This window comes from Sturnus vulgaris, chromosome 19 (genome assembly GCF_052056855.1).
Source record: "Sturnus vulgaris isolate bStuVul1 chromosome 19, bStuVul1.hap1, whole genome shotgun sequence".
In the NCBI taxonomy this organism is placed as follows: Eukaryota; Metazoa; Chordata; class Aves; order Passeriformes; family Sturnidae; genus Sturnus; species Sturnus vulgaris.
This window is the reverse complement of record NC_142261.1, coordinates 3,933,830-3,956,193: the sequence shown is the minus strand read 5'-3', so window position 1 is coordinate 3,956,193 and position 22,364 is coordinate 3,933,830. Positions and strand designations below refer to the sequence as shown.

The 22,364-nt window shown below is 53.8% G+C and overlaps 1 protein-coding gene across 14 annotated transcripts; it reads left to right on the top strand.

Annotated features, from left to right (window-relative positions):
* Positions 1-1,301: 1,301 nt before the first annotated feature.
* On the top strand, positions 1,302-22,224 carry CMKLR1 (chemerin chemokine-like receptor 1). 14 transcript variants are annotated; one of them, XM_088176198.1, is made up of 5 exons: positions 1,302-1,569; positions 2,022-3,823; positions 4,494-4,720; positions 15,196-15,286; positions 15,710-22,224. In XM_088176198.1, exon 5 carries the CDS (start codon positions 15,786-15,788, stop codon positions 16,869-16,871), a length of 1,086 nt encoding a protein of 361 aa, XP_088032324.1. In that variant the 5' UTR covers positions 1,302-1,569; positions 2,022-3,823; positions 4,494-4,720; positions 15,196-15,286; positions 15,710-15,785; the 3' UTR covers positions 16,872-22,224. The 14 variants fall into 14 exon arrangements, with proteins under 14 accessions (XP_088032324.1, XP_088032323.1, XP_088032328.1 ...); XM_088176197.1 differs by lacking the exon at positions 1,302-1,569 and having other exon boundaries at positions 1,848-3,823; XM_088176200.1 differs by lacking the exons at positions 1,302-1,569; positions 2,022-3,823; positions 4,494-4,720 and adding exons at positions 9,263-10,123; positions 13,363-13,452.
* Positions 22,225-22,364: the final 140 nt, after the last annotated feature.

Sequence of the window (22,364 nt, the reverse complement as noted above, 5' to 3'; positions counted from 1 at the left end):
CCATAATTCCTGAGAGACAGGGGAGCAGTGCTCCAAACACGAGCTGCTGGCTGCTGGATAACTGGGATAATGGCAGGGATAAATCAGGAGAGACCTGCAGGGGCTCCAGAGGTGCCTCCATCCCTGGAAGTGCAGGGCTGAGGTCTGGCAAGGCAGGAAGGAGAAAAACTGGGAAGGAAAGTGAGGAATGGAAGGAGAAACAATTCCGTGTTGTGCTTCCTTGGTGGAAATCTGTTGGGATATAGGAACTGGAATTTTGGCTGGGATTTGGGCAAGGCAGTGCTGCTAAAGAGGACTCAAAAAGAATTGGTGTTTCTTTCCAGCCTATCTTGGATTTCTCCCTAATCCCATGGCAGAGGAATTCAAATCCTGTTCTCCTGTTGGGAAGGAAGATTCTCTTTCCTTCACCTCTCACAGTCATTTTACAAATTGGAGATAAACCAAGTGATTCCAGGAGGCTGCTGGGGGTGGGAAAGGGCTCAGACCTCCCAGGGAATGGCTCCAGCTCCTGCCTCCAGCAGCCTGTGACAATTTTCATTTCCATGGAAAACCAGCCCAAGCCTTTCCAGCTCAGCTGGCGTTTTTCTGGTATCCCAGTGATGTTCAAATCAATTCTCTGCCTAATTAGCTTGTAAATATTATTCCAAGGTTTGTTTTTTTTCCCCCCTCTTTTTAGGTGTTAGGCTGTGGAAGGAGAAATGCAACAGGAAAACCATGAGGGAAAAGCATCTGCTTCTCTCTCTTCCACTTCCAGCACAACCTGCTGCTGAAATGGGATAAAAACACGGCTCTGGAATTGCCTTTTCTTGTGGGGAGGGGAGAGAGACTCTTGGAGGTGTTGAAACGGAGATTTCTCCGAAGGATTGAAGCACCAAATGCGCTGGGAATCGTGGCAGAGGGTGGGAATGTGTCAGCAGGGAGGCTGTGGATGCACAGGGCAGGAGCAGGAGATGCATCAACTTTTGAAAAGTGCTTGAGGGTCACATTCCAGCAGGAATTAGGGAGGTGTCCCAGCATCAGCTGAGTTCCCTGTGCCAGTTCCTGGAGAATGGATCAGGATCCAGAGCCAGAGCACAAACCGTGGGTGTCCTCTTGGAAAAGGCACCCAAATAAGGGCAGCTTCGACAGCAACGTTACTTTTTTGGCCAAGTGTTGGTGGAAAACCCATCAGGAATTTGCCTTTCACTGTGATTTTTTTTATGGCAGCTTTGGGGTCTGGGTGAGCTGTGCCCTCTCTGCAGGACCTGCCTGGGTGGGATAAAATCCAGGGAAAGCTGGAAACTTGGCAAACTCCTGTGGTGGAAAGTGAACCTGGGGTTGCTTTTTAAAGGCTGAATGTAAACACATCCCAGGAACTGCCAGTTCATGGAAAACAGAGATAAGGGAGTCTCTGGGTGCCTCTCCTGGTTCCCCATATTTATTTGATAACTGGTGAATGCAGCTGACACTGGTGGCTAAAAATAAACGAGGGAGCTGCTCCATGGGATCTGGGACAGTCTGGTTTGGAAGGGATGCAAGCTCCACATTCCTGGTTTTTAACATGGGATTTGCAGCAGGATCTTATCCCAGGTCAGTGTGGGTGTGCCCCACCATGCTGCTCTTACTGGTGTTACTGGTCCTGCTCTCACTGGGAATGACTCCAACACTCCTTTTGGGATCTCTGCCCTGGGATTGCTGTGATCCCTCTTTCCATGGCATCATTTGGAGCAGCTCATGGAGCCCACCCGGCCTCAGCACCATCCTGGAACTGGTTTGTACTGGAAGCACTGGGAGGGGGCTGCTGGGGGTGGCTGTGGCCATCTGGGATGGGGGAAAGGGCTGATCCATGAGCGTGGATATACCTGGGGGATTCATTTTCCCTGTGGGAGTGATCCAGGTGTTGGAGACTCCCAGGAATCGTTGGATCTGGTGGGATGAGCTCTCACAGGGCTGATTCCCACCCAACACAGATCCCTGGACAGGGCCAGAAGCTTTCTTCCTACTTTTTATCAATTTTTTTCCTTCTTTCCATCCTGGAGCAGCTCTGGGCTCCATTTGGCAGGGGCTCAGCTGCAGGATCTCGTATTTTTCCTTGGTGAGGGATGTAAATTTTCCCGAAGGGAAGGGAAGAGGAAAGGGAATGCACCAGTGCCATAAAACCCAGGAATGCCAGGAGCCAAATCCACTGCCAGGGCTGTTCCCAGTCTGAGCCCACGGGTCCTGAAGGAGGAGCTGCACTTTGGATTCAAGGATGTGCCAACATCCAATGAAGGAAGAGCCTCCAGGCTTCCATTAATTAACAAATTAGCTCATCAAGTGGCTCCCTAATTTGTCAAATATAAAGCTGCCCTATTAATTAAACAAGAGGACAGATTTTAATTTGCCAGAGCGCACATTTAATTGATAAATGACTCGTTTAAATCCTTCATGGTGGAATTTTCCAGGAGCAACGATGGGAGACGAGCATGTGGAGTCCTCTGAGCTCCTGGGTTGCTGTGCTGTGCTCAGGGATTTGGGATCTCCAATATCCCATCCCCACTCTCTTAATTGACCCATCCATTAATTGGGTCTGCTTACATCCAGCCTCTCATTCCTCTTCCTCTAAATCCCATTAGCTCCCGGTTTTCCACAGGGAAATTATTTTACAGGAGCTCCTCACCAGCTGTGCCAGGTTGGGAAGGTGCCAGGTTGAGGGTAACCATATTCCAGGTGGGATATCCAGGGAAATGCTTTAGTTTTCCCTTGGGAATTATGGCTCCTTGAAGGCAGCTTCTGCTGGCTTTGGAATTCCATGGCCAGAATTAATTCCTGCACTTGAAGGCCGGGGATGAGTCAGAGGTTTCCTGACATTCCAATGATCTCCACATAGAATTAATTCCTTGGACATCCTCTCCCCAGCCAGATGTGTTGAGGAAGCCACCCAGGGTACCCCAAATTCCCTTTTCCCAACCTGTTTTTTCCCCAAAAAAATCTTAAGGGAGAGTGGATGAATTATGTGAAGTCCTGCCCCAATTTTCGATTTATCCCTATTGATTTATAAGGTATTCCCAAAATCTGGATCCTTCTGGGAGCAGCTGGATGTGAGCTCCATTCTCCATCAGCCAGGAGCAGTGCTGGGGACTTCCTGCATCCACTCCAGGCCATGGATAACAGGGATTTCCTCTGCACTGTTTAGGGTATAAAAATTAGGAATTCATTAGCGTTACAGGTCTTGCATGAAGCAAAGATTGGAGGAAAATGGGAAATGCTGGAGCTGCCAATCCCTGCTGGGGGCTCCATCCTCACCCATGCCAGGGGTTTTCCCACTCTGTCATTTATCATAAATTAATCTCTGCCAATAAACCTGGAGATTTCCCACCTGGCAGATGCCTCTGTGGGTGAACATTAATTGTGGCACAGCTTTAAACAGGGACAAAAGTGGCAGGAGTGAGGGACTGTGCCAGTCCCAGATGGGAGCCGTGAATCACCTCTGGAATTTATGGAGATTTTACGTGTCCAGGCAGAATTGAGATCTTCCAAAGGATAACAACCCCTCTTGGAGGGAAAATGAGTAGAGAGTTTTCCTTCTGTAAAGTCAGAGCTGGGTTTTCTCTTCATGTTGGCCTCTTACATGGAGCCAGTCGCTCGTGGGGCTGGATGAGAGGAATGTTGGGCTCCTTCCAGCAGGAATTGGGAGCTGGAATGTCCCCACGGTGTCACCAGCGTGGCTGAGAACTGGTGCATCCATCACTCCTGGATAAACTCTGGTGATCCCAGCTGGTCATGAGGAATGTGCTGTGTGCCAGCCCAGGCCCTGGAGTGGATCCTGATCCAGCCCTGGCACATCCCAGGATCCCACCCACAGGTGAGCAGCGCTGTGCTCCTGGGAGCAAAGCTGAGGTTATTATTTCCCCCTGTAATTAAAAATCCATGATTTTTTTGTGCTGGTGCTCTGGGGAATGCAGGGATCCAGCTGCTTGTGGCCATCCTGTCCCACTCCTGGCTTTCCTCAAATCCCTCACGGGCAGGGATGCTCCTGTCTCTCCCTGCTGTGCAGTTTTATGGATCCCTCAATCCCAGCTTAAATCAGGCTGTGAGGAACCTTGATTGAATCCTTGGGTTTTAACCTGGAGCATTAATCCCATAAAACATGACACAAATGTCCTCATGGATCCATGGCACGGATCCATCCCTCCCTCTGGGCTGGTTTTGCTTTCCAAGGTAAAATCTGGATCTGGCTTCCATCAACAGCACCCTCTGGATAGATCCCTACATTTCTGCGACTATTTAAATAATTCTTAGATAACAAGTAGATTTTGGGACTGGGCTCCTGTGTGGGAAAGGGTTGTATCCAGCATGGGGCTGAGCTCTGGATTTTGGGATCAAGGAAGATGCTGTGGGGGACCCCAGTGTGGGCACAGGTACCCTCAGGCCTCCCTGGCACCACTGAGCAACTCCCTCATTCCAGAAATAATCCCAGCCTGGCAAAGGCTCAGAAATAAAACATATTTTGCTGTTATTTTTACAAATTCCAGGGCAATTGGAGCCCATGAACCTGCACCAAGGCCACCCCCCCGGCCAAAAAAACCCCGAAAAAGGCATGGATTGCTCAGAGCTGGCAGGAATGCTGAGCCTTCCCGCAAGGAGCTGCTTCCCAGCCCAGAGCTGGGCAGTCCCTGTGCCCATCCCAGTGATGGCAAACAGGATTGGCAAAGTCAGCTTCAAGAATATGTGTCCCTGCAAAGCTCTGCTCCATGGAATGGTGAGTTCCCAGATGTTGATTGCAAGGAAAATTGAGTTTATTAATTTAAAAATCATAAGTAAGGCAGATTTTCCTTATGGATGTTTGGGAATTTGAAGGAATCTATTGTTATTAAGTCCTTGTTATTAGGACAAATCCAGCTGGTGCTTTAAAGAATTGGGAGTTTCCCGAGGGGTTTTATCAGCCAGACCCCACTGATTTTTGCTGGGAAATTTCAGGAATACCCCCCTCTATCCACGTTTGCTATCTTCACTTCCAGCAGCAGGAAAAGCACATCCAGAGGATTTTGTGATGATGTTGAAGGAGTTCAGAGTGAAAGATGAGCCTGAATTCAGCTCCAGCAAAAGGAAACCTGTCAGCATTTCCATTTTTCCAGTGGGATGCACAGCACCCAAACCTGGAGCCCTGTAGGCATTTTATTATATGGAATTTCTTATTCCAAGGCCAGGTTGGACAGGGCTTGGAGCAACCTGGTCTGTGGAAGGCAGGTAATGGAATGGGATGAGTTTAAGGTTATTCCAAACCTAGTCATTCCAAGATTTGATGCCACCTCTGCTCATAAATCCCTGGGCAGGTGACATCCTGTCTGTCACCTGCTGAGGGGCTCCAAGGCAAGAACAAAGTGTCCATGCCTGGCAATTCCTCATCCCTGCTCCAGGAGCTGTCGGTGGCCTTTGACAGCTCCAGCAGGAACTGGAAATTGTGGATAAATCTCCGGCTGTGGCACTTCCATCACTCCTGGGGGGAGCTGTCACTGCGGGATGGGGATGGGAGCAGGTGGGTGATGCCATGGATGAGGAAATCCATGGAACAGGGCCCAGCTGTGCCCTGGGAATGTTCCCATCAATCCTCCTCTGCCAAGGGTGGGGTTTGGGAGCCGAGAACTCGGCATTGTCCCCTGGCCCGTGGGTGTGCAACACTCAGTTCCAGCCCCTGAGGGAAGCACGTGGAAAGAATGGGGGGAATGATGCAAGACTGGAGGTAAACAGAGGTTCTGGGAGGGTGTTTGGGGGCTGAACCATGTGGAGATCCCTGAGCTGCCCATCACAGGGATGGGATGCAGCGGGATACGGTGCCAGCCTCAGGAGCACAGCGGGATTTGGCCACCCTGTCCCAGCTCCACTGCGTTTCTGGGGCTATTTATAAGCTCGAGTTGCACAAGTTTGGGACTGGGTATTTTTCCATGGTTGTATCAAATCAGCGAAAAAAGGGAACAGGAGCTGTCTCTTGAACATCCTGTCTGTGGCTTCTTTATTTGTGCAGGGAGTTTGCACTTGGATCAGGAGGCAGTGACGGGATCCGGAGCTCGGGACCACAGCGGGTGTGGAGCCAGAGCCAGGGATGAGCTCCTTGTGGGAAAGGCAGGGCAGAGTTATCCATGGCCATAAACCCAGCTCTAAAACGCGGGATTGGGAGCTGGGATATGCAGTGGGAACCTCCTGTCTTGTTCTCATAGCTGAGCCTGGCTGCTTTTCCAGCCATTCCCATTGATCCCCACGGCTCTGCCCAGGGCGAGGGAAAGTGCTGCTGGATGCCGGAGAAAGCGCCCCTGGAGAGGGAAAACTTCCTCCAATTTCTTCCCCATTGACTGCGACATCTGTTTGGGGGATGAGTCAGGCGGGTTCCCAGCGCCTGTGTGGGAGGGAAGAAGGGCGAGAGCCGGAGGGGTCGGACCTGCCGGGCTCCGGCCGCGCATCCCGGTTCTATCCCCGCATCCCGGTTCTATCCCCGCATCCCGGTTCCATCCCCGCATCCCGGTTCTATCCGCGCATCCCGGTTCTATCCGCGCATCCCAGTTCTATCCCCGTATCCCGGCCCCATCCCGGCCCCATCCGCGCATCCCGGCTCGGCGGGGAGTTGCTCCAGGGCGTTTAATCAGCCCAAATCAATTTAGAGCTTTAATTGCTTTGCTCGGTGTGGGTGGCACTCGGCGCTTGCCAAGGACATGATAACTGCCAAAGTCTGCGCTGGCTGCGGCGCCTGGAATTGCTGCTCCTGCACGGATCCCGCTCCATCACCAGCCCTGGGAACAGGGATTTGTCCTTCCGCAGGCTCTGCTGTCGGCAGGGCTTTGCTGAGCAGGCGATGCCGAGCGCCCCGGAGGGAAGCCCCAACCCACAAACGCTCGGGATGGGAAATCATATCCCAAGTCAGCGTGTTTTCCTTGCATCTTGCTAAACACAGGGATCAGTGTGAGAGCAGGATCCCGCCTGGACATGGGGAGGTGGCAGGTGCCTGGGAAAGGAGGCGGTGCCAAGGGATGGGTTGGTTCTGTGGGGCTGCAGAGCTCAGCCTTGCTGGGAACACCGGGATTGTGCCGGATCTTGGCTCTGGACTCCTCAGAGCAGCCGGGATTTTGATCATTGCTCCAGCACAATGCCTCGAGGTCAGCCCTTGGCAAGATCTCGTGCAGGAGCATCCATGGCCAAACATTCCCAGCCCCACCAGACCCTGGGGTGGTTTTGGGAAGCCCATAGGTTCCAGCTGGTGCCACCCGGAGCTGCCTGGGCCGAGCATCTCTTGGTGGCACCGTCTGACTCCAGGCACACAAAAGAAGTCCCATCAGTTTGTGGTTGGTTTTCTCCCTTGCTGGCTGGATCCAGGATGTTTTTTGCCCTGTCTTTACAGCTGAGGGTAATTAATAAGCCTTAATTAATCTCCTGTGGTAGATGAACTTCCTTTCTGCTGGGAGAGGGTTGGAATGGCTGGTGGCAAACACAGGGCAGTGTTGTTTGAGCTGGTGCTGGGGTGTCCCAATGGGGCAAATCCTGCTCCTTTTCCAGGCTGGAGGGGGGTCAAGGGGCATCACTGCCAAATTTTCTTGTGTTTCCTTGTGCTGCCTTTGCTCCCAGCCCCTGCACTGGCTCTTTTCCCGCTGGGATGGATGCTGGGCCTGGGATGGGTGAGGCTTGGGAGCGCGGGAGCTGCGTGGGGAGGGAAGGAATTTTCCCGGTGCCACATCAAGCCTGGGGTTATCCAAACCTCCTGCTCCGTGTGGGTGGGGGCTGTGCTGCTCAGTGCTCCCAAACTGGGGGGCTCCCCCAAAAACCTCTTGTTTGTCTCTCTGAACTCCATCCCTGCATCCAACCTTTCCCATTCCTCTTCCCTGGGGGTCCCTGGAGCCTCTCCCAGCCCCCAGATGACTTTTCTTGCAGGTGTTGAAGGGACTGGGGGTGACAGAGCTGCCACCACAGAGCCTCTGCGGGCTGGGGGTGGCTGCTTGGAAGCAGCTGCAGCATCCTGGTGGTAATGAAATCCATGGGGAAAAGCAGCCCCTGAGCAGCAGGAGCGGCGTTTGGGAGCCAGATTTGCCCGAAGGGAAGTGACTCAACGTCTTGGAAGGAGTTGGGGGCGGTGGGGGGGGAACAGAGGACAGCGGTTGACCCAGGGTGGGGACAGCACAGCCGGGGGGCTGGCAGCCACCTGCCTGCCCGTGGGCTCCCGGCTGGAGCAGCATCCCTGCGGAGCGCTCTGCTCTCCGTTATCCCTCCGTGGGACGGTGTGCTCGGAGCCAGGGGGCGGCACAGGAAAGGAGGCCCCTTGGGAAGCAGCTTGTTGCTTCCTTACGCTGGGTTGTGATCCAGGCCAGCGTTCCCAGCTCCCGGCGTCACACCCTCTCCCAGCTGTTGCTCGCCGAGCATCGCGCTGCCAAAAAAACCTTGGTGATGGATGCAATCCCCTCCCCGCTCCCTTAAAACCGGCGGGGAGCTGCACCGTGCCTGTGCCTGGTCCCGGTGCGCCGGGATCCGCCTGGGAATGGGATCCCGCTGGCACCCAGGGCACGCCGAGCTCGTCCTGCCCAGCACGGAGCAGCGGGACAGCGTTGGCACCGCACGAGGTATTGGGAAAGGTGACTGGGATACTGGGAGGTGTCACTGCGGGAGCAGATGGGACAGGATGTGGTGGCAGAGCGATGGGGCAGGTCCAGCCTGTGCCATTCCCCAGCCGGCTCCGTGTTTGTCATGGTTTTTATAATTGCGGACTGCGTTTCCCACTGTCCTGGGGCACCGCTCCGCTGCACGCTGCCGGGGATGTGCCACAAGTGTGGAATATCCCGGGAGCCCCTGGGAGAGAGGGACACCAGGGAGCCGGTCAGGAGCCCCCCCTGCCCGGTTCCAGGGGGGAGATTGGCACATCCCCGTCCCGTTCACACTTCAGGGCTTTCTGGGGCTTCTCCTTTCCCCGTAGCAGCGCCATAAGCCGGCACATCAGCACTTTTCCAGCCCTGATTCAGCTCAGGGATGTTGCGACACCGAGTTGTGCAAAGCTGGCAGAGCCTCCGATTCCTCTTTTTCGGCTCTCACTGGAGCTCGTCCGCATGGGGCAGGGTCAATGTCCCCACCTGACGGGACATGGTGGCCTTGAGCTCCCTCCCACCTGCCATCACTCCGTGCTGGCATCACCCCCTGTCCCCTGATCACACTTGGGGTGGTTTTCCAGCTCTGAGGATTTGTCCCTTGTGCGTGGCTGAAGCGGAGAGCTGGAGAACTCACGGATCTGGATGATGGAGAGCAGGTGGGGGCTGCGGTGGAAGCTGCTGCTCTGTCACACCATGGTGCAGCTTTTGCTCCAGGTGTTTTTCATCTCCCTCTGGATGAGCTATCCTGGCTCAGGGCAGGGATTTGTGTCCGGGGATTTGTGTCCATCCAGGCTCAGCTCGTGCCGGATCACCGTGGATGCCACTGGCAATTTCCAGCTCCTGGCAGGCACAGGGTCGGGGTCAGGATGGCCCTTGGCTGGTGACCCTCTCTTTGGGGTCCCGGTACAAACCAGGACAGGCTGACTTCCTCACTGGGAATGCACTGCTGGATGAACAGCTGGGAACAGGCAGGATCTGATGACCAGCTTCTCTTCTTCCCTGCACCCCGGCAATGGTTTGGGGTCACCCCTCTCCTGTGTGTGTAAGGCCGGGAGCATCTCAGGAGCAGGGCATGGATTTGGGGCACCTGAGGAACAGGGATGGAGGGTGGAGGAGCCCAGAGGGGACTTTTGGGCTGTGCTCACCGTGAGGGATACCCAAACCCTTCCCAAAGGCTCCCAGGAGATTTCCAAGCCACAGTGGGCAGCACAGGAGCCGTGGTGGACGGGGCATGTCACTGCTGCCACATCCCCTTCTGCAGATTCAACATCCTCCCCCAGAGCTTCCCCCTTCCCCTTCCAGCTCTGCTGAGGCCAGCAGCTGGTTTATTCCACGGGCTGCATTTATTTTCCTCATCCTCCCATCCCATGTGTGTCTCCTTGGGATGAGAAACCTCGGCAATATCCGTGTCAGCTCCAGCTGGATGCCAAAGCCACCAGCCCAGGGTCGTTCCCATGCCAGCCCTAACGGGGCTGTAGGAGAAGCAGAGATGTCTAATCCAGCCTCTAAATGCTGAAAATTCCTTGGGGATTTATCCAGCTCAGGTAAATACCTCTCTGGATTTATATATATATATGTTAATTTCTATTTTTTCTAGGGATTTGGGAGGAAGGGTTTGCTGGTGCTGAGGTTTTTTGCTTCCCTATTGTTTTACAGTGGGTTTGGCACCTCTGGGATCCCCTCTGCCCTTTACCCCAATCCCCCAAATTTTCCCTAAAATTCCAACCTCTTTTGGAGCTGGGCTTTGCAGCCTGTAGGGCGGAAAAACAGCGCTGAAGGGAAAGGAGCTGGCAGTGAATTTGGGGGGGTTGATGTCCTGACAGTGTGGCAGTGTCCCCTCGCTGGGGACAGGGAGAACAGGGTGGCTTTTCTTTGCCGTGCTGATCAGCATTCAGCTGGGGACACAAAGCACAGCTGGGAGGATGCTCCCATGGATCCGGGGTGACTTCCTCACTCGGGGAGGGGGAGGCTGAGTCTGCTGTCCCCAGCCCTGTCACATCCCCTGCGAGGTCACGTCCCTCCCGCAGCCCTATTTCTGTTTTCTTGGGTTTCTTTCCCTTTGTACGCCCCAAATCCCGAGTGATGTCCCCAAGGTTTTGTTCCCTGACAAACCCCAGGCCACGGTTAGGGACAGCATCCCTGGACTGCTGGGGTGTAACAGGGAGGATGCTCTGAAAAAAAAGAAGGTTTTAAAATCTTTTTATTGCCTGAGAAGTGCCAGGAGAAAACCTTGGATTATTAGAACTAAGTGGAGAGCAGAGGAGATCAAAGAACTTTTATAGATAAGCCGAGTCATTTTAAGCAGCTCAGAAGTACAAACTGCCCTTTTTAAAGGAAACCTTTGTCTGTGTAGGTGCAAACGCCCCAAATTTTCTCCTTTAATCCTCACACCTTCCCAAGAGCAGAATGGATGGAGCAAAAGGCCGGGATTTTACGAACGGGGTGGCTCTTTCAATACTTATTGCCAGGGAAAGCCGGGTTCCTCTGCTGGAGTTTCACCCTGGGAGGAGCCTTTCATGACCCCAGATTTTGAGGTTAAACCCCAGTTTCTGGCAAGATTGGGGCGCTTTCCCCGTGACACTGTGACCAGGAGGATCCATGGGATCCATCCCATCCTATCCCGACCCGTCCCGCTCAGCCCGGCAGGCTCTGCCCAGATAAACACTGACTCATGTTTTTCTGTCCCACCCTGGGCACAGCAGCTTTTTTAAGGCTGCCTTTTCCAGCTATTCCCTTTTTCCTGCGCTGTTCACACGGACAGGGTGTGCAGGGAGGCAGGGAGAGGCTGGGAATGCCGGAGGCTGCGGGGTGTGGGGGTCCCGGATCCGTGATGGAGAGCTGGGATGTGTCTGAGTGGATGCAGGTAGGGATTAAGCTCCCCACTGTCCTTGTGCCTCAGTTTCCCCTGTGGTTGTGCCTCCTGCCTTTTCCCTTTGGGGGTTCTCCAGCAGCTGGGGGAGGTTTGGGAGACCTTCCAGCCGGGATCCTCTCTGACAGGAGCTCATTCTCAGCCTGCTGCTCCCATGACATCCCACATCCCTGTCCCCTTCCCATCCTGCTGGAGCAGGACAGAGGGGTCAGGGATGGTGGCAGGGTTGGAATCACAGCCAGGAGCAGCTTTTGGGCTGGCTGGAGCTCGGGGTTTGGAGGTCTAAACTCCCTCTTGGTGGGCTGGTGGTCGATTTACACCGAGGAATGCCTTCATCCCGGGTATCCCGGTGGGGAGTGGGATGCTGAGCAGCATCATCCCTGTGGCATCTGTTGCCATGGCAATCACGGGCTAAAATGAAGGGGAATTGGAGCTGGGTACCCAGAGCTGCTTTCCCATTTGGTGCCTTGCTCCCTGAGATTCCTGGGAGCTGCATCCCTGCAGGGATGTCCCTCCTATGTAACCCTGGGCTGGAAATACGTGGGTGCCAGAAGGATTGATGGGGTGGCCTCGGGTGCCAGTTTGGGGTGGGGTTTGCGATTCCAGGGCATGAGATGCCATGGAATTCTTAGGGATGCTCGGGATCCAGCCCGCAGGGTGAGGCTCAAGCTCAGCCAGAGCTTTGAACCCCCACAAAACTGGGACCAGCACCTGCCACACGTCCCCAGGGACATCCCTGCCCTCCAGGGACATCCAGAACTGTGGCAGCTGCTCCAGAGGGACGTGGAGATCCTGTTTTACCCCGAGCCCTTCCCAAAGCTGAACTCCAAACATCTGCCGGCAATTCCTCTCTCCCGGGAAGCTGTGCCGGAGCTGCCCGCGCCTCCCACGCCCGGAGGAAGCGGGTTGGGGTTTGGGGTGCGCTGGGAGCTCGGAAACCGCCCGTGGAAGGAGGGGAGGGAAGCGCTCCAAGGAGGGAAAGGCAGAGCAGCTGCCGGGGAGGAGGCGACAGCAGGACGGGCACGGACCCGGCTGTTCCCAGGGGATTTGTTTGTCCCGTGCCGGGGACAAGCATTTTCTAGGGGGGACAAGCACCAACACAAAGGCTCCCCCAGTTTCCCCAGTGCTGCAGACCCAGCCCTGCCAGGTCCCAGCCCGGATTCATTTCATGATGTAGATCAAAGCGTGATGCACTTTGACAGCTCAGGCAGGATCTGATGTGCTCCAAAGCTGCTCTGCTGGTTTGATTTAATTGAATTTGATTTGATTTGATTTGGTCTTATCAGTTCTCCTCAACCTGTCCCAGTGGCTGTGCAAGTAAAAGCCTGCCCGGCGGGCTCTGGGCAGGCAGGAGGCGATGCTGGCAGCCTGCCCATCCCTATAAACCCTGGAGCAGGGCTCTGGCACCGCCCTGCCCTTCGGGATCCGCTGCCGGGGGCCCGAGCATCCCCTGCCCTCCCCGTGTCCCCGGGACGCGGATCCCGCCGCGTTTCCCCGGTCACATCCGTCCCCCGCCCGCCTGCCTTGGCCAGGGCAGAGTTTTTTCGCCCAGAAAAGCTGGATTTGAACATTTTCTGCTGTTCTCTCGGTTTCCTGTTGCCTTCCCAAGAACAACATCCCTGACCTCATCCTCCCCCGGTATGTGCCGGGATGCTGCCGGTGCGCGAGCCGCCCGTCGGGAATCTCACCCGGCCTTCCCTGGGTACCAAGACAAACACAGCTGCGGGAATGACGGAGAAAAGGCTATTTTGGGTAAATCCTCTGCTCGTTTTTGTTGAGGTAGGAGGACAAAGATGAATAGATTGAAGGGAGAACAGTGGTTTTGGCTCGAGCAGGGAATTTTCAGCCCGGAGAGTAGCAATGAAACACTCTTAGTATTATGTGGCTTCCTTTTTTTTTTTTTTTTCCTCCCAGACTTTGGAGTTGTTTCGCTGTGAGAAATGAGGAGGTTTCATACAGCTGCCCATGAGACTCTCCATTTTTGGGAGAATTTTGGAGAAGCAGGTGGGAGTTTGCTGGATGATTTTTCCAGCAGGTCTGGGCTCCAGGTGCCCATCCTGCCCATCCGGAATGTTCATGGTGAGATTGGCAGCTGCCTGCTGCTCCTGTGGAGTTTGGGATTGCTCCTCATGAGCCCTGGAAACAAATCCATCCTCTGCCAAATCCCGCGGGGATGTGGAGTCCTGGTGTTCCTGTTGCTCTCTGCCATCCTCACCCCAGCTGGGAACAGAGACCAATCCCTGCCCAACCTGGCAGAACAAAATTACCAGAGAATTCAGATAAATAATGAGCTTTGGAATGAGCTGAAAGTCATCAGGCTCAGCAATTAAAAAGAATAATTAAGGGAGCGTTCTACATTAAAAACATGAAGATGAAGCCAGTGGGGAGTGGGAATTTCTCCTGTCCCACTGGAGCAGGGGCTGGATGTGGGGTCAGAGTGACCCCGTGGTGATGAGGGGTGTGGGGGTGTCTCACTTGCCCCATGGATGACAGCACGGTGGAAATGGTGGCTGTGGAGCAAGTCCAGGGAGCTTTGGGGTTCTCGGGATGGGATGGGATGGGATGGGATGGGATGGGATGGGATATGATGCAATGGGGTGTGGTGGGATGGGAGGCAACGAAGTGGGATGGGATATGAGGCAATGGGGTGGGGTGGACATGGGGTTCTGGGCTCCCCCACGTCTCTGGGGCTCTGCCTTTGGGGAGGGAATGACCTGAAATCCTTGTTCCATAAAGCAACGACTCATTAATCAACATTAACATTGCTGGGAGGGTCAGTTCTGCTGATTCTGTTCCTTCCACCGGATCATTGACTTTAATTCTTCTCTTTGGCCATGGAGCTTTCCCTGGGACACGGCCTCTTCCCAGCTCCAGCTCATTCCCAAGCTTTGCACTCACACCTCGTTTGTTCTGGCCGCTTATCGTGCCCCGGAGCTCGGCCAGGGGGAGGTGACAGGGTGGGATTTCACCCCCGGCCGGGGACTCTGCAGCAGCAATGGCAGGAAGGAACAGCAGGAAAAGCCTAGGGAGAAACAATAGCTTCCAACACAAAACACCATGGGAATTTCAAAGCAGGGCTGGCGGGAGAGTGACGCTCGGGGACCTTTGGGGTGAAATTCCTCGGGAACAGGGAGAGTCCTTGGGCGTCCCCACGTCCCATCTATGAGGACACATAAAGGGTGGGATGCTCTGTGCTTCTCAGTCAGGCTTTGGGGGATTTGGGTTTTAACCCCCCTGATCCACAGGGGAGAGGTTGAACCCCTTTCAGTCCAGGCTCTGGATTCTGACAATGGCAAATGGTGCTGTTGGTTTATCACTATTAACATATTTAAACATCGAGGGCACCAACTGGATCAGGAAAATAACTCTGAGAATCCAGAGAATACATCGTGCAGATAATGTGCACCTCGTTTTTACCTTGAATTATTTATTATTAAATTATTAGTAACTGTGGTTGATGGTTTGGTTCTTTGTGTGCACCCGAGGATGCTGCTCATAGTTGGGTGCTTGTACAGAGAGTACAGGATGGGATTTCTGCCCTGGGTTATCCCAAAAGATGCTGGGATCATGGCAGGACCCCACCTTCCCCAGACTGGAGGGGAGGAGGGTCCCCAGGCCAGCACAGCCCCCCTGTGCAGAGGGAGGCTGCACAGGATTAATTGTTACCACACCCTGAATGGGTTTCCTGCCTTAACCCCACATCCGGGGGTGAGTGGACTGTCTTTGATCCTGGCTTTAATGTTACAGCTCATGCCTTAGGCCGGTGTGGAGGGAGCTGCCGCTGTGCCCTGGGACACTGAACTGGCACCTGTCCCCCATCCCGACAGAGAGGAGAGAGGTGAGAGCGTGCCTGGTCTCACTGGGGTATGTGGGGAGCTTCCCTTTGGGTTTTCAGTCCAATTCAGCACAAAAAGAAAAGAGAGGAGCCGTAATATGTTGCAGATTGGAAGGTCAGAGCTGCTGATGAGCTGTTAATGAGCATTATCCCGGTTTTCCCCCTGGAAGTAGGCGGGTAATCAACGCTTTTTTTGCAGGATGAGGCTACAGCCACATCCTGGTGGAGCTGAGGCACTGAATCACGTCCTGATGTCTCATGGATGGGGGTGGAAATCAGGGAGGAGCTGTGGGAGCATCTTGTCTGGGACCAGTGGGGTTCTCACGGGATCCCCCATTCCCGTCCCTTGGCTCCCTGTCCCCAATTCCCACACGTTGTACTTCCCACTCTCCTCACTGCGACTAACACCGAGCGTTTGCTCAGCAGGGAAAAATCACTGGCTGCAGATCCCAGCATCCCAAATCCCTGGGGTCACAGGGATTGGCTGCTGCTCACACGGACAATGGCGCTTCCCAACCAGTCTGATTACTCGGATGGCCTCAATAACTACAGCGACTACCTGGACTACACCTACGAGGACACGGGCGGCGTGTGGGCAGACCCAGCCCACGATCCCAAGGACATCACCAGGATCCTGTCTGTCATCATCTACAGCGTGTCCTGCGTGCTGGGCATCCTGGGCAACGGCCTGGTCATCGCCATCATCACCCTCAAGATGAAGAAGTCGGTCAATGCCGTGTGGTTCCTCAACCTGGCCGTGGCCGACTTCCTCTTCAACATCTTCCTGCCCATCAACATCGCCTACACGGCCATGAGCTACCACTGGGTCTTTGGGACCGTCATGTGCAAGCTGAACTCCTTCCTCCTCATCCTCAACATGTACACCAGCGTGCTGCTGCTCACCACCATCAGCTTCGACCGCTACGTGTCCGTGGTGTTCCCGGTGTGGTCGCAGAACCATCGCTCCACCAACCTGGCCTACGGCGTGTGCGTGATCATCTGGACCCTGGGCATCGTCATGAGCTGCCCCTCGCTCGTCTTCCGGGACACGGCGCAGACCCGCGGCTCCGTCATCTGCTTCAGCAACTTCTCCCTGTCCAGGAACAGATCCCACGAAGGGCTGGCTCTGGTGAGGCACCGCACAGTGAACGTCACCAGGTTCCTGGCTGGGTACATCCTCCCCATCACCATCATCACCTTCTGCTACGTCGCCATCGTCTTCAACCTGCGCCGGAACCGCCTGGCCAAGTCCAAGAAGCCCTTCAAGATCATTGTCACCATCATTGTCACCTTCTTCCTCTGCTGGAGTCCCTACCACCTGCTGAACCTGCTGGAGACGGTGCCCAACGCTGTGCCCTGGTCCGTGTTTGAGATCTTCATCCCGCTCACCACGGCTCTGGCAGCCTCCAACAGCTGCATGAACCCCGTCCTCTATGTCTTCATGGGCCAGGACTTCAAGAAGTTCAAGGTGACCCTCCTTTCCAGGCTGGTGAATGCCCTCAGTGAGGAGACAGGACACTCCAGCATCGTGCACAGGAGCTTCTCCAAGATCTCCTCCATGACTGAGAAAGAGACAACAGTTGTGTAAGCTCTGCCTGCAGGAGGGACAGAGTGCCCTGCTGTTGGCACTGTGACAGTGGCCACCCCTGTGGTGGCCCTGGTGTGGGTCAAGCATTGTCCAGCAGTGTCCTACAGCCCATTTTTGACTGCTGTTGCTGCCTGGGGGCTGCCAGAAGATGGAGACCTGGAAGGTATGGAGAGGACACAACCACCCTTGATCTTATGCGTGATTGCAAAAATCCTTGTGCCAAACTAAGGAAACATTTTGGGACATTCCCATCCAACCTCTGCATTGCTGTGAAGGACTTCCCTCTGACCCAGGAAGGGCTTTCCTGGTGTTTCCAGAGTGGTGTTTCCTGGTGGGGTGCAGGATATCAGGAAGGCAGCTCCCGTGCCACAGGTGATTCCTGTCATGGCCAAACTGGTGACACTCCTCTGTCCCGTGTCTGTGTGTGGCTCCTCATGGTAAATTCCTGAGGTATTTCGGTACCAGAACAAGGTGTTTGTGACTTTTTTGGGAAGTGTCCCTATGAAGGGTTGGAATATCCCATCACAGAGAACTGGGAAGTCTCAAATGTCTTCTAGGTGATCCAGACCCAGGGCCAGCTTCCAGTGTGGGCTCATGCACAGGGTCACCAGCATGGAAAACCGGGAGAAAAAAGAGGGAAAGGTCAATTTGAAATGTCTTTTTAATGCTCCTTTTGATGGGCATGTCCCACACGGTACATCCTGCAGAGAAGTGGATATTTGGGACCAGGATCAGGCCCATGAGCTCCTGGAGAGGACCTGCTGTCTCCTCCTGCATCCAGGGGGGACTGGCTCTGTCACCAGCTGCTCCCTGGTGGGACCAGTCAGTTCTGTGGGATGATTTTGTCTCTCCCACCTTGGGAGACTCTGGGAATCTCGTGGGAGGCTCTGATGTCACACAGCAATCTCTGCAGGGAAGGATGGACCGAGCCACCACCTTCACCCAATTTCACACCGCGTTAATTTTGGAGCTCCCTCACCACAACTTCAGTGTCTCCCTCATTTATGTGTCACTCCCAGCACAGTGAGGAATCCCTGGAGCTGGGATTGGGCAGCACCCAGAGGACCTGGGGACATATCAGGAGGTCTCTTGGAGAACTTTGTGCAGAGCTTTGACATTTTGGCAGTGGAGAGTCTGCTCCCAGGTGCTCAAAAAAGCCGAAATATTTATTTATAGCTTTCCTTGGAAATTAGAAAATGGGAACTCAAATGAAGAGGCAGCTCCCAGGAAAAGCTTTTTCCAGGCAGCAGATTGTGCCAGGCACAGGTACAAGCAAAGCCCTGGTAACTGAGCCATGGGAACGTCGGGATCAGAGAGGATGCTGCAGTGGGAGCTGGGTTTCAGGATTTCAGGATTTCAGACGGATTATCCGGAGTCCTCTCCGTCCCACCTTGGTCTGCACCACCTCCTTTGTGTGATGGGACACTCAGCACCTGGATTGTCCCTGTTGGGATCACTCACTTCCCTAGGGAACACTCCACCACACCACATCCCAGGCCCAGGGCTACTCCCAGCCCTGACCCACAGGGATTTTTGCCTCAAAGCCCACGCTGGATCCATAGCCATGGAAGATGCAGTGCCTGACAAGGCTGCAGGGCCTCTCTGCTGGTGGGAGGAGGCTCCTCTTGCTCATTTTTATTTAATTAACACTGCTGGAAGGTTGCCGGGATCCTATTAGGAGTGGGATAGGACAGATGGGATGGATGGGACAGATGGACAGACAGGGACACACAGAACTTGCAGAAGATCTGTTCAGGGAACAATGGGAATGGGATGTACCCAGAGCCAGCAGCCTCTGGGGCTTTTTGGGCTCAGGATTTGGAGAAACCCTGAACATGGGAACAGTGGGATGAAGCCTCAAGGACTGGATGCCATCCCACTGCCCCTCAGGTTGGTGCTGGGATGTTCCTAATGGATTCAGGATGCTCCTCACCAATTCTAGTGTCTGTTTTCTCCAAGCCCATCTGTTATTACTCCAAACAGCTTAAAAAAAAAAAAAAAAAAAAAAAGCAGTGCCTTGGTACTTACCCTGGGGTTAAATCATCACTGTAATGGCAGCTTGGGAATCCCAAATTTCCCAGATGTTTCAGTCCATCTTTGTAGCTGTTGCTTATTTAATAAAATCTCTGTTTTCCAGACAAATACCTCGATGTGTGGAGTGGGAAGGATCCCAGGGTTTTTCACTGAGCAGTCACTTCCCTGTGTGTGTTCCTGATCCCTGGTGTCGAATTTGGAATTGTGGAAAGAGCTCAGGAGCAGAGGGATGGGGTTTGGGTGACTGAGGTGGGATCTGAGCCTCCTGGATGGGCTTTGGGAGATCTCCCATGGATGATCCAAGTGCTCCACCCCATCTATCCAGACACCAGTGCTCCTGTTCTGTCCCCTCTTGTTCCTGATTCTCCTCCTCCTGGCAGGGTTTGGGATGAGGATGGGGAAGAGAAGGGAAAAATCCACTGAGTTTTCCCTGCTGGACCCTGTTAGCTTTGAATTAACATCCCCAAGGACTGTCAGTGATTTCTGTTCCTGTGTCCCCCACTGAGAAAGGCAGCAAAGAGCTCACCCAGGCAGCGTTAAAAATGCACATTTTTATATGTCTGTAAAATGGAAGCAGGGAAAAAAAAAACATTCCTCAGAAAACTTCAGCCTCCTCAGCCAGGTTTTTCTTTCCCTTTTTGGCAGAGTGGCAAGGAAATGCAGCTCAGTATTGCCCCAACTCCTCTGATTTTCCCAAAATACAGCAGGAGCTGCAGCTCCGGAATCTCCCGGGGTGCTGAGGATGAATCCTGTCAGCATTCCTTGGGTTTTTTGCAGCGCTGGATATTTTGGTCATGGAGAGGAGGGGGCTGCACTCCCCCAGAGTGTTGGGAAGCTCCAATACATTAAATCAAAGATCCTTGGATGCATCCCGGTGACTCCAATCCCGCCCCGGTGCTGCTCAGCTGGAGACATCCTTAGCTATTAATTAACAAAGTCCTCTTGATTAAGGGCAGCAGGAGGTTAATGACCACAGGCAGCTCCAGGGGAACGTGCACAAACTGGAATTAGAATCCAGGGAAAGGGCTGGGTGGGAGCTGCAGCTCCAGGGCTGGTGGGGCCAGGATCTGCCACTCATTTTGGGGCAGAAATCAGCGAAATTGGGATGCAGATGGATTTAATACCTCAGAGTCAAGGGGTGGGGAGGATGCAGAGCCACCACCACGCATGAAATGAGGAATGAGGGCGGTGGTGGGGATCAGGGCTTTAGGGTAGGTCAGGGATTGTGGTAAAGGAGAACAGCAGGTTTTGGAGCACAAAATCCTCATCCCAGGACCCCCATCCCAGCTTTGGAGCCCCAACCCTTGTCCAGGACCCTCATCCCAAACCCTGGGACCCCACCCTTCGGCCCAGGACCCCCATCCACACCCCAGGGATTCTCACCCTCAGCCCAGAATCCTCAATCCACAACCTTGGGACCCCCAGTCCACACTTCCCAAATCCTGTTCCCAACCATCCCACCCCTCCCTCTCCCAGTTCCCCATTGTGCTGTGGGATTCAGCACCCCCACATCCCAGTGATGTTGTTGCAGCCCGCTGGGAGCTGTGGCAGGATTGTCCTCACCCAGCACATCCCGAACCTGCTGATTCCCATGGATTTATCCCCCCACCCCAAACCCATGGCTGGGTCTCATTTCCTGGGAGAAATTATTCGGGAATACAACAAACCCCGTTCCTGTGGAACGTGTTACCATCCTTAATGACAGCTCTTTTTCACTTGGCTGTCACGGCCCTAAAATCAAGCCGTGCTTTCCCTCTCCCATAAATCGCTGCATTTATTCCAAATTTGAATGAAATTTAAAATTAAGAGGAAAAAAAAAAAGCATTAAACGTGTTTCCCTCTCCCTTTGCTCGGAGCCAGGCAGGTTGGAGCCAGGTTTAAATTATCCCTGCTGTGCTCAGGCACGTTGTCAGCTGTAAATTTTAGGGGAAATAGCCGAGCTGATACATAAACCTGTTGGCTTTGTCAGGGATGGAGATGGCTGCTCTCAGATTTATGGCCCATCTCCCCATTCTGAGGTTTTTGTGGAAGTGCTGCTGCTGAGGTAGGGAGGATAGGGAGAATTTCCCTTTTTTAAACATAGCTGGAACTTCACAGGATTTAATTTGGGAAGAAGGAAAACTCCTTCTGAGCCCCCCAGCATCGTTTGCATTGCCCAGAATCCCGGGAATTCACCCCAAAGGAGCATCCACTCCCTTTGCCAGGAAGGAATCCAGACCCGAGCCACACTTAAGCATCACCTCCAGCACCGCAGCGTGCAGGCAGCACAACACCCACCCGGAATTGGGGGAAATGCGGGAGTTTTTTGGTGCAGACGCCGTTGCCACGGCAACAACTGAAAAACCCATCCAGCCCTGGAGGGAGGAATGCTGCAGCAGCACCGGGAGGCAGGAAAACGCTCCCAGGGATGCGAGATTGCCAAAAAGAGATGATTTTTCCTGCAGGAATCCAGCGAGGAGGGAAGGTCACGGTCTCCCCCAGCTCCGCACCAGGGCAGGGCGAGCTGTGCCCAGCCAGGGATGCTCAGGCTGAGTCAAGCGGAAAGATTCCCAGCTTTTCAAATCCTCGTGGAAAGGCTGAGTGCTGCCTCCCCCAGGCACCACGGAGATTATTAAATGCGAGGCTATTAAATGTCAAGAGCTTTCCCCAAGAAAATGATGCGGGAAAAGTGGTTGGCTCCTTTTTCCAGGGAGAATAGGAATTTTATCCTTGCGCGCCGGTTCCAGGTGGTTAAAATACAGCCCAGCGTTTAATAAATGAATAAAAAATCAGAGTAGGAAGCTCCAGCTCGGGCTGTGCGTGCGGGGCTCCTGGCAGGAGGGGGAAGCTGCTCTTGCGTCAGTGGGATGAGAGGAAGGGGGATCCCATAATCCAGAGGTGCAGCCAGATGTGCAGCACCGCCCTGACATGGTCATAATATCTTCCAACTGCTCCATTTCACTGCAAGTTAAATTGAAAAAAAAAAAAAAAAAAAAAAAAAAAAAAAAAAAAAAAAAGGAATTGTACAATAAAAGCAGGGGAAAATAAAACAGAGGAGGCAAATTGATACTGCTGGAGGTTGGGGAGATTCCCAGGTTTTTTTAGTGGAGGTGCAGATGTGGGGTCCCCTCCCCACCCTGCCCTCCCTCCTCCGAGCGCCGCACGCGATGTCAGCCCTTAATTGTTTTATCTCGGCCATTAATTGGCTTTGGGAGGGGTTAATTACTTCTGAGGGGCGGGAGGGAGCGCTGCCCCTTTGGCGGCTGGGGCTTGTCAGAACAAATCAAGGCCGATTTGTGAGGCTTCATCCCTGCTAAAAAAAAAAAAAAAAAAAAAAGAATTTCACCAACTCCAGGTTAGAAATAAGGGATAAACTGCACCCAGCTCTCTCTCTGGTGCCGAGGAAGGTCAGGAATAAATCCTGCAGTAAATCTCCCCCTTCCTGTCACACATCCCATTAAATCTGTCTGTCAGGACACT